This window comes from Sphaerodactylus townsendi, linkage group LG01, assembly GCF_021028975.2.
Source record: "Sphaerodactylus townsendi isolate TG3544 linkage group LG01, MPM_Stown_v2.3, whole genome shotgun sequence".
In the NCBI taxonomy this organism is placed as follows: Eukaryota; Metazoa; Chordata; class Lepidosauria; order Squamata; family Sphaerodactylidae; genus Sphaerodactylus; species Sphaerodactylus townsendi.
In genome coordinates, this window is record NC_059425.1 from 98389436 (window position 1) to 98406946 (window position 17511).

Genomic DNA, 17511 nt, shown 5'->3' on the forward strand with positions numbered 1-17511 from the left:
TTTCTTTGAAAGATATATACATGCACACATACTCTTGAGGCTCCTTGGAGAAGGAGGGAAAACTCAGTGACACACAAATATTATTACTGTTGGATGTAGCAATGTCTAAAGTGGAAAGGAACTGAGAAGAAGACGCAGCAAGAGGTAGGCAAGTGGTCGGTTAGAGAAGACTGTAAAGTTAGTGACCCTTCCAACCTTTCATGTCGCCTCTTGCCTGTCCTTAGACTTTCAGGTCTAATATCCTGCTTCTTCTCAGACGTTAGAGAAGAGACTCTTCGTAGCTAGCAAGACAACAGAATGCTATCTTTCCCTCTTTCCTATCCTAAATGTAATTTCTAACGAACATTTAGTACCTTTTGCCCTTTTAATCAGTGTGTTAGCCACTTCTCTGTGTGGTAAACCCCAACAGTTACACCTCCCTGTGTCTTCTCTGCAAGTTACAATTGGTTTCCTTTAATATAGGAATTGTTGTCTCTGATCTTCATAAAACTCATCAAAAAGAATCCCTTTAGTAAGGATACCCTCCCCAATAATGTCATCCAATTGAATGGGAAATGAAAACTTAGAGCCAGAAATTGGTTTCTCATTGTGACCAATGGAAACACCAATAAGATTTTTTTTTTTAAAAAAAAAGGATATTAAAAATTAATTTTCTTCCATTCTTTCAAATACTTATAGCTTGATATTCCAACCTGGTGCTTGCACACAGGACTGCCTTTACCTTATTCCATCCAGAAGTACCGTATATATCATATAAGTCAACCTTTTCAGCACATTTTTGTGCTGAAAAAGCCCCCCTCGACTTATACGCAAGTGGGGTGTATTTTAAAAAATATTTCAGGGTTTTTACCTTGTGGGCCACCAGGGGGCGCAGTTTTTAGGCTAGCCGCTAGTGGCACCAAAATTTCAGGGATTTTTTCAAGAGACTCTCCTGATGATACCACCCACGTTTGGTAAAGTTTGGTTTAGGGGATCCAAAGTTATGGATTCCCAAAGGGGGTGCACCCATCCCCCATTGTTTCCAATGGGAGCTAATTGTAGATGGGGCTACATTTTGAGGGCCCATAATTTTGGACCCCTTGAACCAAACTTCACTAAACCTGGGTGGTATCATCAGGAGGGTCTCCTAAAGATACTCTGAAATGTTGGTACTGCTAACATAAACATTCCTTCCCTTACCAAAAATCCCGTTTTGAAGGATTTTAAATCTTGTGTTTTAGTTTGATTTAGTTTAGCTGATTGAGCTAAGATTTTTGTACTTTGAAAGTTATTGTTGAGACCATGTTCTTTTTGCTGACCCTCTTTTCCACTTACAGAGCTAGTTTACTATTTTTCTTTGAAATAAATATTCAAAAACATTTAACCTACTGATGCCTCAATTAATGTAATTTTATTGGTATCTATTTTTATTTTTGAAATTTACCAGGAGCTGCTGCATTTCCCACCCTTGACTTATACGTGAGTCAATAAGTTTTCCCAGTTTTTTGTGGTAAAATTAGGTTCCTCGACTTATATGCGGGTCGACTTATACATGAGTATATACAGTAATCAAAACAGCTCACAGCAAAGATCTAAAATGGCTTGGATCCTAACCTCTTTTCTGTTTGTGCTAGATACTTCTACTTGGAAAAGAAGAGGGTGATTTTAGCAAATTTCCTCTCTCCATGCAGCTTCCCTTTTGACTCCCATAATGTTCTGGATCCTTATGCAGCCACAGAAGTACTATTTGACTGAGGTCCTAGAAGACTGCAGAAGGAGGGGAAGGCAAAAATGTTGCAGTTTATTCAGTTCAGTTATAAAACAATCATTACTCTTAGCAAACAAAGGCCAGAGCAAAAATGGGAACCAGTCATCTTATAAACCACTTTTGAATGACCTCCAAAATAATTCAGTTTTAGAAACCTGTTTGATGGTCAAAGAACATTTTACTTCCAGATATTATTCGGCAAGCCTTTCCATAATGTAGATACCACCACAGTAAAGGCTGAAACAGTGCACTGTCAGTTGTTATGCGTCTGCATGTCAATAGGGAGAGAAGGCATTGTATGACTGGAGTGGTCATACATGTTCAGATAGGAAAGAATCATTCAAGTATGTGGGTCCCAGATCATGAAAGTTTGAAGATAAAAACTAGCACCTCAACACAGAAATAAACAGGAGACCGATGTAATTATTTCAAGACAGGGAAAACATGTGCAAAGCAACTAGCTCAGACAATAATCAAGTTGCTATGTTTTAGACTGACCAAAGTTTCCATTTTCTTCAAGGGCCACTCACAAATATACCACATGGTAATAGTCGAGTCAATGTTACCACAGCATGATTCACAGAAGTTAAATTGGCTGAATACCAAAAGAAAGACTAATCAAAACTTTAAAATTTATTTATTTGTTTGTTTGTTTGTTTGTTAATTAAACTTATAGGCCGCCTCATCCCCGAAGCACTCGAGGCGGCTCACACCATGGCTGTTCCAACAAACAGCAAATCAACAAATCAAATCAACAAATCAACGGATCAGCCTATAAAAACTTAATCCCTTAAACCTATGCAGCAAATAGATTAAATAACTAAGTATTTTAAAACGAAAATTGTTTAAAACAGGCGCCCGAACCAAGGCCAAGGAAGGGAGGAGAAAGGTAGGGCCCGCGATGTTATCAATGGATCAGGCCCAACCAAAGATAAAAAGATGGAGACAGGCAGCCTCAGATACGGTGGGGGGAAGTAGGACCACGGCCGGCCTCTCCAAAAGCCCGGTGGAATAGCTCCGTCTTGCAGGCCCTGCGGAACTCACCAAGGTCCAGCAGGGCCCGGACAGCTGGAGGTAGAGCATTCCACCAGGCAGGGGCCAGAGCCGTAAAGGCTCTGGCCCGGGTCGAGGCCAGCCGTATCATCATGGGGCCAGGGGTCACCAGCAGTTCTGCCGTTGCGGAACACAGCGGCCTCTGTGGGACATAAGGGGTGATGCGGTCCCGTAGGTATGAGGGCCCCATGCCACGTAAGGCCTTAAAGGTCAGTACCAGCACCTTGAAAACAATCCGGAACTCCACTGGGAGACAGTGCAGACGGCATAGCACAGGGGTGATATGATGTGAGTAGTCACTGCCTGTCAAAAGCCAGGCCGCTGCATTCTGGACCAGCTTCAACTTCTGGATTAATCGCAAGGAAAGGCCCGCGTAGAGCGAGTTACAGTAATCCAACCTCGAGGTGACCGTCGCATGGATCACGGTGGCCAGGTCGGACCGGGAGAGATAGGGAGCCAGCCGCCGTGCCTGGCAAAGATGGAAGAACGCAACCCGGGTGACATGGGCCACCTGGCCCTCCATTGATAATGAAGACCCTACATGGGTCAGGGATTCCAGTGATATTGGGGTGAGGGAGGTATGACGGTAGGCCTAGGCCGAATACTAGACGCAGAGTGAGATATGGTGAAGCTCACTCTCTGTCTGACCTACGGCCTATCCCAAAGAATGCAGGTAGTGGGACAGGGATTAATTACTCTGCTCCTAGGCTGCTGTTGATTAACGCGAGGTCGATTAATAACAAATATGCTACTCTCCGAGAACATCTCGGAGATCAAGCTGCTGACCTCGTGTGTGTCACGGAGACCTGGGTGAGAGAGGGCGAAACAGTTGCCCTGAACAATCTCACTCCAGGGGGTACCGTGGCAGTCCAGCAGCCTCGGACACAGGGCCGGGGGGGTGGCGTGGCGATGCTCATCCGAGATACTATCGCCTTCAGGACGTCCCCTGTCCCGGTGATTGATGGCATGGAGTGTCTAGGCCTTCATTGGGACTACCAAGAGAAGCTGGCTATCCTGCTAGTGTACTGGTCACCTTAAGCGCGCGACGGATAGCCTGTCCGGCTTCTGGAGGTGCGATCTCTGAGTGGGCGCTGGATCACCCTCGCTTAATTGTGTTGGGTGACTTCGCGTCCATGTTGATTCGACCTCCTCGTCAGTGGCCGCTGATCTAGTGTCATCCATGGCGGCGCTAGGCCTCTCTCTTATAAATACTGGTGTCCCCTACTCATCAAGGAGGCCACACTCTGGACCCTAGTCTTGGCGTCAGGTGTGCATGTGGTCTTATCCTCTGTAGAAAGAGTGCCGTGGTCTGACCACTATGTCCTGAAGGCCGGATTGATGCTCCTATGCCCCGATCTAGGTGACGGGCATATTTTAACCGCCAGCGGAGACTAATGGAACCAGAACGGTTCCAAAATGCTCTGAACTCCCGCCCACTGGCGCTACTCTAGATGAGCTGGTAGAGAGCTGGGACACCAGGCTCTCTGAAGCCGTCGATGGTATCGCTCCAAAGCGTCCTCTCCGTGCCCGCATCAACCCGGCTCGCTTGGTACACGAGGAGCTGAGGAAGATGAAAGGAACTGAGACGGCTTGGCGAGGGTGGCAGCGAGGTAGCAGGCGAGGGGTCAAGAACACTCATATCGATCGTTTATGAAGTCCCTATGAGAGTGCTGTAGAAGGCGAAGCGGGCATACTTTGCTTCGCTATTGAATCTGCTAGTTCGCGCCCAGCACAGATTGTTTATGAACAATGGTCGGACGTTGGCGAGCCTCGCCGATAGGTCCAAAAGAGACTGATTTGGCGGTATTAGGCTGTAGCCAGGAGCTTTTGCGAACTACGCTTCGCCCCACACACAAAGTCCCTGACCCTCGCCAATCCCTCCCTGCCACTATTGATACGGTATGTGAACTAGAGGCTGGAACTGCGATCTTTGGGTCCTTTCTTGGACCACTTCAGCTTACTTGACCCAACAAATGTTGACAGGATCCCTGGATGCTGTCACGGATCCTACCACTTGTCCTTTTGACCCACGAATTGCCGCTTCCTGGTTGGTGAAAGCCCGGCGGGGAGGAGCTTCGGAGCCACCCTGTTGGATATAGTCAACTGCTCCCTTGAGCAAGGAGTTTTCCCTACAATTGGAAGCTTAAAAGAGGCGAGTGGTCCGCCCGCTCCCTAAAAAAAGACCCGCTTAGATCCCAGAGATCCGACCAATTACCACCCAGTTTCAATCTACCATTCTTGGGCAAGGTGGTGGCGGCGGTGGCGGTTCAGCTCAGCGATTCCTGGATGACACAAGCGTACTGGATCCCTTCCAGTCTGGCTTCAGCGCTGGTCATGGGACCGAGCGGTGCTGGTCACTGTTATGGACGACCTCCGACTACACTTGGACAGAGGCGGTTCGGCGCTGTTGGTGTTGTTAGATCTCACCGCAGCGTTCGATATGGTAGACCACGACCTTTTGGTCCACCGCCTCGCTGGTATCGGGGTTCGAGATTCAGCCTTAAATTGGCTGATCTCGTTCCTCGAGATCCGAGGGGACAGCCAGGTGGCATCGGGGGGTGAGATCTCCAAGTGTAAGCCCCATTATGTGTGAAGTGCCGCAAGGGGCGATACTCCCCCGATGCTTTTAATATCTACATGCACCCCCTGGCGAGTCTAGTTCGAAATTTTGGGCTGCGGTGTCATCAATACGCTGATGACACCCAGCTCTTGTTCACAATGGAGGGCAGCCCGACCTCGGCCCCTAATGCTCTCCAGCATTGTCTTGATGCTGTGGCTGGTTGGTTGAGTGCAAGTCGGCTGAAGTTGAATCCCACTAAGACGGAGGTCCTGTGGCTGGGCCGGGGGGAGTGTCTGGTGGCCTTTGGCCTGCCTACCCTTCTTGGCGAGACGTTAAAATTAACTTTGTCCGCCAAGAGCCTGGAAATTGACTCTGGATCCATCTTTATCATTGGTGGCCCAGGTCACCCAGACAATGAGCAGCTTTTTACCATCTGCGGCAGGCACGTATCTCTCCCGTTCTGATCTGGCCACTGTGATCCATGCCACGGTCACCTCTAGATTAGACTACTGTAACTCGCTCTACACGGGCTTACCTTTGGCCATGATCCGGAAACTGAACCTCGTACAGAATGCGGCAGCCAGACTCCTTTCCGGAGCAACAGTAAGGGACCGGATTACTCCGGTCCTATACCAACTGCACTGGCTGCCGATCGAGTACCGGGTCAAGTTTAAAGTTTTGGTTTTGACCTTTAAAGCCATTCGCGGCCTTGGCCCTGCATATCTAAGGGACCGTCTCTCCCTATATCGCCCTTCTAGGCCCCTCCGTTCATCGGAGGCAGACCTACTGGTGATCCCTGGCCCCAAGGCGATCCGGCTGGCCTCTACAAGGGCCAGGGCTTTTACGGCTCTGGCCCCTACCTGGTGGAACAGGCTTCCAGGTGAGATCAGGGCCCTGCGGGATTTACAAAGTTTCCGCAGGGCCTGTAAAACGGACCTGTTCCGCCAGGCGTTTGGCCAGCCGGGATGATATCAACCGCAATAAAAAAGCAAACATCTGGCCTCCCGTGGGTTCATAAAAGGGGGAATAGAATAGCTGAAGCCATCTCTAATCTAATATTTTATGTATTTTAACTAACTTATATATATGATGTTTTAACTTTTTATTTTGTTGGTAACCGCCCTGAGCCTTCGGGGAGGGCGGTATACAAATACAATAAATAAATAAATAAATAAATAATAAAATAATAAATAAGAGTCCAGGCGGACCCCCAGGCTGCGCACCAGGGATGTCGGGGCCAACGCAACCCCCTCCAAAATAGGCGGCTGAAAATCCCCCGGTCTCTCCCCCCGGCCCAGCCAGAGGACCTCCGTCTTCGTTGGATTAAGTTTTAACCTACTCTGCCTCAACCAACCAGCAACCGACTCCAAACAATGCTGTAGAGCTGCAGGGGCAGAGGGCCCCCCACCTCCATCAACAGAATGAGCTGGGTGTCATCCGCATATTGGTGACAGGCCAGCCCAAAACTCCGCACCAGCTGAGCAAGGGGTCGCATGTAGATGTTAAATAAAAGCGGGGAGAGCAAGACTCCCTGAGGAACCCCACAACTAAGTGGGGCTGTATGGGAAGCCTCATCCCCGCACCATACCTGCTGACCCCGACCCTGGAGAAACGAGGCAATCCATTGAAGGACAGTGCCCCGTATTCCAGAGGCAGCCAGGCGGTGGATCAATACACAAAATACACATTTGGCTACCATAACTCATTTTTTTTAACAATAGAGCTAGATCTAACAAAACTCCTAAACTTAGTCTATCCAAGAAGTACTCGCTTGATCAAGAGCAAGCAGCACAATCATCCAGAAAATCTGCTTTGCCAACTAACAGTGCCTTATCTTAATGCAATAATAACAAACAAAACACATACCAAAATGGAGGGGAAATGCCCTTTTCTGTTCTGCATGGAGAATCACATTCTTAACTTTTTTTCTGACAGAATCACAATCTACAACCATTGCTGTATTTTATTCTCACATTTCTGAATGGTCATTTACATGATTCAGAGAGAGCTTGTACAATTGTGCATGTGTAGACTAGAACTGGCCACTTTCTTAGGCCCTGAGAAGCTAAGAACCACATCTCTTACTCTGTGGTCAGTTCCACATCCATATTTCAAAAAGTTGATTACATGAGTGTGGTTGTCATTTCTTACAGTTCTCATGTTGCAGGCAGAGAATTATTCATCATTTTATTTGGACTCTGTTGTGATAATTTTGGATTTGTTATATTTTCTTTTCACATGAGTTTAACATATTCATATAGTTTCATCTTATTTAGTTGTTATAATTCTCAAGGATCTGGATTTAAGAAAAATAATTACAGCAATGGAATATCCGATACATTTATTGCTACTAGTTCTCTGGACTTTCACTTCAGGACAATGCCACCTTGTGGACACTGATATCGTTGTATAGCACAGCTTCTACTAGTTTTGAAGAATGCTTATTTATTTTATTAACAATAGAGCTAGATCCAACAAAATTCATAAGCTCTTAACTCAGTCTGTCCAAGAAAGACTCGCCTTTCTGTAGTCATATTCAAAGTAGTTTACCAAAAAAAGTAATATAATACAATAATAATAAAATCCAGTAACAATAAATCCCAACATAATACAACTAAATACAATAAAATTACACCATGCAATAAAAAAACAAGCCTACAATAAAATACACCTATAAAACCTAAATCACTGCTTGCTAATATCTAGATGTTAAAAGCTGTTCAGAATAAAAACATCTTCCCTTGATGACGGAAGGAGAGCAAGGAAGGAGCTTACCAGGCTTCTTTAGGAAGAGAGTTCCAAAGTCTGGGTGCCACTACTGCGAAGACGCTCTCCTGGATCCGTACCAGACATATTGATGGGATGGAGAGATTGGCCTCCCTAGATGATCTTAGTAAATAGGCAGGTTTATATGGGAATAGGCAGTCCTTCAGGTAACCTGCCCCAATGCTTATCAATTATGTGTGCCAAAAAGTGTGTATCAGTGGTCTGCATATGTTATGGAAATGTTTAAATAATCTATGTAGCAATCATTTTGTTCATGTAATATTGAGAGTTTGTGTAATCTCTGTCTAACCCCAGTCCCATAACAAAGTTCCTACTGGAGAAGGCTAAGTATAAATGCTAGATCATTTAGCTGCTATCCATAAATCCCATCTAGTCTATCAACTGGAGATAATATTGTGGGCAAAATAGGATTTATGTTCTCACAAGAAGCAGACTATTCTTGGCCAAGTTTAATATCCAAATCTGTCTATATAACCCCAAGCTGCATCTTGAAATTATAGGATTTGGTGCCCTTCTGTGCCCAGTAAACACACCAGGACCTTATGTACACTTCTGAAGGAGGAAGCAGAACATATCTCTTTCATGCTCTTTTTTGACCCACTAAGACTACAAAGGATAAAAGAAATGCTTCAATTTCCGCCAAGCCCATGAGATTGTTCCAGAAAATAAAGAGATTGTCCCAGAGGCCCCTACAACAAGTATCTCTGGTTGATTACTGTTTTCGATGGGCCAAATGCCTCCAGTCAATGGAGATTCCTCAGCCAGTTTTAGACTTCAGCAAATGCCCCACTATAGCAACACTCAAAACCATATTGTGGTTTTGTCTGGAATTTTTGAAATGAGTGACAAGCACATTTTTTTACTAATATAAGATGCACAGAAAGTTTAGAGAATTGTAACACATCTGTAAGATCTATATGAACACTGATGAAATTCTCCTCTCTTCACTGTTGTTTCGAAGAGTTCTGTAATCTCTGTAAATTGCAGTGTTCTTGTATCAGTATAGAGTTAGACCCATTCACTAATGACCATGTATCTGTAGAAAACCTATCTAGAGGCAGATGCTGTCAGCTAATTTATGTGCTGTAGGTTGGTCTCTCAAACATATAAAGAGGATTAACATGCCAGTGTTTACCTTTTTACCTCTTTGCAGTCATGTTGCTATGAAGAGACTTGCAGAGTATGCTTATTAAGGCTGCCAAATTACCACATTTGGAGCAAAATGCAAAAATGTAAAAATCAGAGTTAGTGGTTGAGCTGGTAGCAAAATACGCACGAAATTCGGGTTCCATATTTACAGCTGATAATTCTCCACTAAATGACCACTAGTAGTAATTTCATGTGGGAAGTATGTTTGTACAAATTCTCTTCCAGCATTTAGTTAGTCTTTTACTGAACCCCAAATTGGCTCAGAAATTGTAACATTTGACAGAATGCCTGCTGGCATCTAAAACTTTTGGCAATTTTTGCCATCATTTTTAAAATCTGTTACTTCGTCTGTAAGAGAAACATTTGCAGAAAAGAAAATATGACATTCCCAGGATTACAACAACCTGGAAATTGTACAAAAGGGGTTTATCACCAATGGCCTAACTATACAGGATCTTTTCCTGAGTGTGCCCCTGGACTGCGTCACTGATATGTTCTGGGAGCTCCAGGTTTTCCAGGAACAAGGCACCCAGCTGCATCAAGACTGCAGTTTGTGGGGAGAAAAGGCTTACACTTTCTCCCCATGTTGTTTTCCCAACCTGAAACACTCCATAGAGCCACTGTTTGCTCTACAGAGAAAACTCAGTATATGTGCATCTGAAATGGCACAACCTGAGGCAGGGCAAGAAAACAGCCTGAGCCCTTTCTGATTGAACCCTCACAAGCTTTCCACAGCTGCATCTACATTTTTTGTTGGAGGGGAGCAAAAGTACAAAATGACACCCCCACATATAATATACATTTTTCTTTATATATACACATATATAATCAACAAATATAGCATCCATATATAATCAATAGTATGTCTTCACTATTTTAAACAATATAAAAAGATGTGTTAAATTAATCTCTATGGATTAAGCCCACATGATGCTCTGTCCCCCTCTGACCCCCCCCCCCACCAATTTCCCAAGCTGCTAAGAAATTGGGAAGCGTGGAAGGGGCAATGATCCTTCACGAGGGGCTCAACCAGCTCCTGGGTCTCCAAATACTAGTCCAACATGGAGTTAGCCATCCCAATATGGTTTCAGTGAAACTTAAGAGGTATTATTTGTAGGAAAGCAAAAAGTGAATCCCTATTGCATTTTTCATTCTTTTTTGGGGGTTTTTTTCAGCCAAACCCCTACTGCAGATGAAATTTTGTCTTGGGCTCAAAATTTTGATAAGATGATGAAAACACCTGCTGGTAGGAATATTTTCAGAGAATTTCTTCGAACTGAGTACAGTGAGGAGAATCTGCTGTTCTGGCTTGCATGTGAGGACCTGAAGAAGGAACAGAACAAAGAAGTGGTTGAAGAAAAAGCCAGGATTATATACGAAGACTATATTTCAATACTTTCACCAAAAGAGGTAATACTGCCAGTTTCAGCTAACACTAAAGCCATTGCAACCTGTGGCTGGTATAAATAATTAGATCAGAAATTAAACATGCATTCTTTGGAAATGAAGGGAAGTTCCTTCAGAATTGCTTATCAGGGTGCCATTACCAAGAAAGTGTTTACTGGAATGATCTCAAATCAGTGACGTGTAGGAGCAGATGTGTAGTGAATTGAAAGACCATACTTATGTTATCGTGGGATCAACACAAAAAGACTTGAGGTAGTGCTTAGTTCCCTTTTGTAACTATGGAAGCTTTTTTTTATGAAGCAGAAAAAGAAACAACACTATACAATATTGTATAGGATTTCTTAATGTAATAGTTAACTATACTTTAAATACTGTTGGTAATCTCGATAATGTTTTATTATGGGTGAATACAGATGACCATTTGCCCAGTAATAACTTCCCATATTGAGCATGTAACCATATAAGTTGGTAATCAATATCATCCTACCGTATCAAGCAGATATTTGTCTCTCATCATAAATTGACAGAAAAAATTAGTAAAAATGCTCCTTGTCACTTGACAGGACTACACAGAAATGACCAGCTTACTAAATGGTTATATGGACATTGTGGCAGCTTACTGCTAAACAAGGGGAATTGATTTTCATCTTAATTTTATCCTTATCAGCGAAGACTGGAAGACTGACTTGCTCAAAGCAATCCAATGGGCAAAAGGTAGCATAAGGTACTTGAAGGTACTCAAGAAGAAAATAAAAGATTTTTAGTCATTTTAAAATGTTTATGTCAAGTGGATTACTCCGGTAAGCTACTTTGTGAGCCAGTACTGTATATATGTGACCATATACAGTATTAATGTCCTCTCTATTAGACTACCCTGGGTTTCCTAATTAGTTTACAGATGGGTTAATGTTGAAACTTCAAAATCATTCCTTTCAAGTCAGCACAAGGGATTTATTTCACTGTATGACTACATGAAGTACTTAAAAAATAATATTCTGTATTATGGGAAATGCCATCTTTCCCTATGCTGATCTCACTGCAAATTTGAACTTGGAATTCAGGTTTGTACAGTGGTCACAGGCCTACTGGAACTTGCTATATATGTGATGCAACTCAGTCCCTCCTCCCATGACATCTTTTTATTTTATTTAAAATTCAATAATTTGTGATTTTAAAGATATATATCCTCCCTTTAGAGCCAGTGATCTCCAAGGCAGTTTACAACAGATTAAAATCATAAAAATGTCCTTTCTCTCCAATCTATAGCCCTAGTCACTTACAATGAGAACTGAGGAAGGGGGGGGGGGGGTTCTGGCAAAAAAGTAGAAAATGAGTCCGCAATGGCTGTGAATTCTTTAGCAGATGGTCAAGGCCAGGCCCATCTTCCCTTTTCTATGCTGCTGTTCTTGGAAGGGAAGGGAGTTTTAGTCTAATATTTTTAAGATTTGGCTTGTTGCACGTTTGATTTATAGTTCTTTGGAATCTATTAACTCCCTCCTTGTTACACTACCTGCATTTTTTTTAAAAAAAAATACATTTAAAAGATTTTTTAAATTTTATTTTAAAAAGGGAAAACAGCAATTGTCCCCTCAGCAAAGCTGCCCATCAGCAACAAAGCTATCTTCCTCTTCTTTTAACATGCATCCACAATTGGCGCATTGCAAACTGAAAGTCACCTGTAGAGTATTGCCAAAAATAATACAATTTACTTGATGAACAGTGAAAGGCTTTGAGAGATGGGAATAGTTTGAGGAGTTTAATGCCACTGAGTCCAACCTCCAAAGTAGTCATTTTTTCCAGGGGAACTGGAAGTAATCTACAAATCAACTTTAATTCTAGGAACCCTCCTGGTCTCTGCTGGAGGTTGGCAATGCTAGGAAGAGGTTACAAGCAATATGCAGCATTACAGCTTGGCTGTGGCAAATGTCTGAATATGTTCAGTGAAGAAATGTATCACTAAAGTTCTAGTAAGATTGCAAAAGTATCAGCAAGTTCTTAATGGAATATTCCTGAAATCATTACGTTTGTGCTTCCACACAAGCAAATGCCACAGAATGTTGGGCAAACTGTTTACAGGTTGAAGCGTCTCAATTTTGAGTTGAACCGATCAGAAGAAGCATGGTTGGCTTTCTGTTTGTTATAAAGTTCATACATGACCCAAGGTTCACGGATATCCTTCTTGGAAGACAAGTTACCCAACCCAGTATGTTTGATAGGGCCCACCCACCACCTGTATATTAGGTTCCAAACAGAAAGTAATGTGGTTCATCAGGTAACAGGAATATATTTTTCTGTTCTCTTCAGGTTAGTTTGGACTCACGGGTGCGAGAAGTGATCAACAGAAATCTGTTGGATCCTAATCCTCATATGTATGAAGATGCTCAACTTCAGATCTACACGTTAATGCACAGAGACTCTTTCCCAAGGTTTTTGAACTCGCAGGTTTATAAGTCTCTTGTTGAAAGTACTATGGAATCTACTTCTGAAACTTAGGTCTCATTTTGTGGGGTTGAAACCTTGACTTAGCTTTTCTCGGGAAGGTGGGGAGGACTATTAGGATGAAGACAACATAAACATTTAAGAGCAATGGGGCCACTCTGGAAGTGCGCTCACTGTGTTCTGTCCAAACACACCTTTCCTCTCCAGGGACAAGTGCTTTAAGAATGGTTTCTGCACTTTTGAAGCAGAAAATGGCTGAACATGGTGCTGACTTGCTACACCCTGTGATGTCATTAAGAACATCCCCCCCCCCCCTTACTGGTGTAGTTTTTGCACAAAAAGGGTTTTTTTATTAAGTAGTCAGCAAAGGAACAGATAAAATGCATGAATGTGAATGCCTCATTAAAAATAAATTAAGGTAGTAGACTGCCCACCTGCAGCATTGGGGGAAGGGCAAAACTGACAGCTATGCCAGTGTTTGATTTGCTGGCATATATGACAGTCAGTTCAGCTGCTAGGCCAAGAGGAAGTGAGGCTCACCCCATAGCTGAAAGATGTGCTGTGAGCCCTCTTTTTATATTACATCTGTCTATACCTTAGTAATTTAATAACATCTGGAACTGAGTTCCTGGAGAACTACAGTTTAGCTCTACTCAGGCTACTGTGAAGTAAACAAATAAACACAATGGTCTTTGTCTACGTTTTACCAAGGTCTTTTATGCTGGAGTTTGGAAGGGGGGTGGAGTTGCCAAATCACATTTCTATCCACACCTTTCACAACTGCAGTTAAGATTGCAGTGATGTACTTGTTTAATAAAGACTTTCCTTGTGTATCCTCACACTGCATGTGCAAAGCAAGAACATTTCACTTGCCACTTAGTTGTTGCATTATTTAATCCAACAACATAAATTATATCTATATTTAAAAACATTTTGTGCAATATATACAGGACACAGAAATCATTGGAGAGAGCCAGAAGGTAACGTGCATATTTAAAGATATGCTGACACTGAAGGAAGCCAGTCCTTAGGTGTAGCAATACTATTCCAAGTGCTCGGTAGAGTGAAATTCATTGTTATGTCAAACAGACAAACATTTCTATAGAAGAGAGAAAGGCAGTTATTTATCACCATTTATTTAAAATTCAAAACGGGATTTCTCTGGCTGTTGACTGCCAAAATGATGGCATTTTTGTTATAGAGTTTAAAATGTCAAAAACCCAACAAAAAGCACAAACCATGCAATGGGATTCAGGTTGGGATGACATAATCTATACGCTGACATTGTTTTATTGTTTTCAGAACAGAGAATCAGTGTACATTTTAGATGTCAGATACTGTAACAGATTTATTAAAGACTGGCTATCCAGTTACTTAATACTGTTATGTAATGTTATATAATACAGCAAAAAAAACAACACCCCAAACAAAAATGACCATACATGCACATAACCAAGGTTGATACTTTAATGTTTATTTTTAAAAGTTTAATTTCAAAGGCCTACATGTAGCACTTCAGTCCTTACTGAGGACTAGCATCTATCTATAAGATATTTTTTTCTTAAAAGTGCTATTGTGCGAAAAGAAAGGTTTGTGTTTTTTCAACAAACTAAAACAAACCATTATTTAATGGATGACTGAAGAAGACTAAGTCTTCTGGCTTTCCGCATTTTACAGGATTCCTTGAAGAGTAGAAAAACCCATGGAGTTGTAAAGGTTTAATTAATGTTCACCTCAAACTGTTTTGGCCCTACCGATGAAGAGGTTCCTGGGGGATTATACCCTTTGCTGCTAGTTTAGTTTATAGGCAGTTGCTTAGTGTTCTTTTCAGATTTCCATCTGTGTTTTGTCCTTAAAAAGAAAACACATAATTTACAAAATCTCCTCTCTCACACATACACACACAAAATAATTCTAAGTGATGGTATTCCTTTGGAACTACATTTTATTTTAAAAAATAGGCCACTGAACAAGTTTAAGCCTTTATTATTACTAAGAATGGTTGGCCTTATGTCTAAAAATATTTGATAGGCCCAGTTCTTGTTCCTTACATCAATCTGTTGATGTGAGTGGGCTGAGTTTTTTTAACCTAAAAAATTGCTGTGGTGCTGACCAGAACTGAGTTCTCAGATATTAGCCCCTTGTCTGCAAGGTATTCCTAAGGGCCGATCCCTGAGCTCACTACTGCATGGATGCAATTCACTAAGCATGCTGATGTGGAAGCCCCATACATTTAAGTGGAATTTATATTAAAGAGCACTCAGTGAGTGGCCCTTTAAAACTCTATTGCAGAGGCCAAAGTATGTTAGCATAGCTATTTCTTGGTATAGAATAACTCACAGAACTGGGTCTTCCCTTGTCTGTGACAGTGACTGTCCTTTCAGTGCCCAAATAATAACAAGATATTTAGCGTTACACTGTCCAGAGGTCTGCAGGTCCCATTTTAAGTACTTCTTTTCTGACAAGTCATTTGTTTGTTAGGAGGAGTGCTGTTTCTTTTTTTACTACCTCTTCATATTTAATTTATTAAACAGGTGTCAAAGGGAAGACATGGGGAAATTTTACTTATTATTTTACTTGAACTCTGTATGCTTTTAAAGTGGGAAGGGAGGGAGACATGGACAATTTAGCTAGCAGTTTCTTATGCTCATTTGATTTTGTAATTTATATAGAATTCAGGAGATATGACTTAAAAGGGCTATTCTTTATTCCCTATGCAACTCTTTTCACTGTTGTAGTGTTTGACAAAATGGAGGTTAAAAAAGAGACAATTCTGCAAAGCAGAGGACATAAAAGATCTGTTTACACTGGCATTGCTGACTATCCTACCATACTCAGCACTTTTAAATATTGTTGTTTATGAAATTGTAGTTTAAAATGCAAGACAACTTATTTATAAAAGACATTCTTTTAATAAATACCTGTTTTGTCAAAAAAGTGTTATTGTGTTACGACATACTTTATTCATGCTGGTTAGTTAGTTACCATTATGAATAAATTTTAAAGATATATTGGTATAATAATACCTTTGAAGATGTTTACAAAACAAAAAAATTTCCCCCTGAAGGAGGAGTTGGGGGGAAAATAAGCAAAGAATTGCCTCCTCCTACTGTGAAATTCTCATAACAAAATAAACTGAAGATACCTTTCTTTCCTAAACAAACTGAATTAACTGTGGTATTATGTCTATAGCACCACAGCTGAAGTTGTAACTATGGTACTCTGTATATATAGTTCTCTGTCTGTATATATTTATATGGTGTGAATTTAGGTTTGTTACAGTATTTGAGATACAATTATCTATGGTGCACACAACTAGGTACTATGTAATTAGACAATATCGCATGTATACAATTTTCAATATTTAGACTTCATATTTTTGATGTTACTATTTGATGGTGACCTGTTAAAAGAGAAGCTATCTTTATAAGATACTCTTAATACAGTAGGCAAGTTGTCAGTTTGACAGAATATCTTTTTTTTAAAGAAACTTAGTAAAAGCTAAATTTAAGGGCCTGAAAACACTATCCTGAATTCTAGCATAGGACTTCCTTTTATCTGTATTTGGAAATATATAACATTTAAACCAACATTTCAAAAATTGGGTTGTTGTAATATTGCAATGAGATCATGTTAACATTGTGATCCAAATCCTTATTTTTAAAGGATTTGCAGATTGACCATATGGGGTTCCAGACATTAAATGTTCTTCCTGGGAGTGAATGTATACTTTAAATCAATGGGATACATTCCTTTCACCAATTTTTTACGCAACAAAAGATGTTGATATTAACTTCTATAAGAACAGCAAGATATGTTTCATGCCAGTTTTGGATACTTCAAAATCTCTGTTTTCTGCTAAAAACTGGGAGAGAAGGGGGTTAGAGCACAACATAATCTCATTGCTATGAGTATATCTGCAAAATGTGAGTAGCCAATGACTCTAATAACATGACTGTGCATGTAATATACAATAACCTTTTAAAAAAACAAAAAAAACAGATGCCTAATTATGCTTATTACTTATAGGCACATAGATTTAAAATGTATTTAATTCCATTTTGGATTTTCATGAGACCACATATATACAAAATAGATATAATTCTTTTGATTAAAAATGTGAATAAATTATATATACAATCTAGTTGTGCAAATATCTATATATGTCTCTCATTCATCAGTTTTCTAAACCTGCTCATCTTTTTATTAAATATATTCTAAGATTTCTCAGTTACATAACTTTGTCAATAACTTCACTGCGTTATGTATTTGGGATTATAAATGGCCTCAAATCAACATGAAAAACAAAGAAAACTTCGCTCCCTCGTCCACACATTGTGGCCATTTCAGTGTAAGATAAATTGAAAGG

General features: G+C 41.2%; 1 protein-coding gene across 4 annotated transcripts in view; it reads left to right on the forward strand.

Moving 5' to 3' along the window:
• Positions 1 to 17123, forward strand: part of RGS17 (regulator of G protein signaling 17) — a 79972-nt gene extending 62849 nt beyond the window's left edge. For all 4 annotated transcript variants that reach the window (XM_048488559.1, XM_048488530.1, XM_048488550.1 and 1 more), the window contains 2 exons: positions 10472 to 10706; positions 13008 to 17123. In XM_048488559.1, coding sequence (XP_048344516.1) covers positions 10472 to 10706; positions 13008 to 13196 — 424 coding nt within the window. In that variant the 3' untranslated portion in view covers positions 13197 to 17123. The remainder of the gene's footprint in view (positions 1 to 10471; positions 10707 to 13007) is intronic.
• The last annotated feature ends 388 nt before the right edge of the window (positions 17124 to 17511 follow it).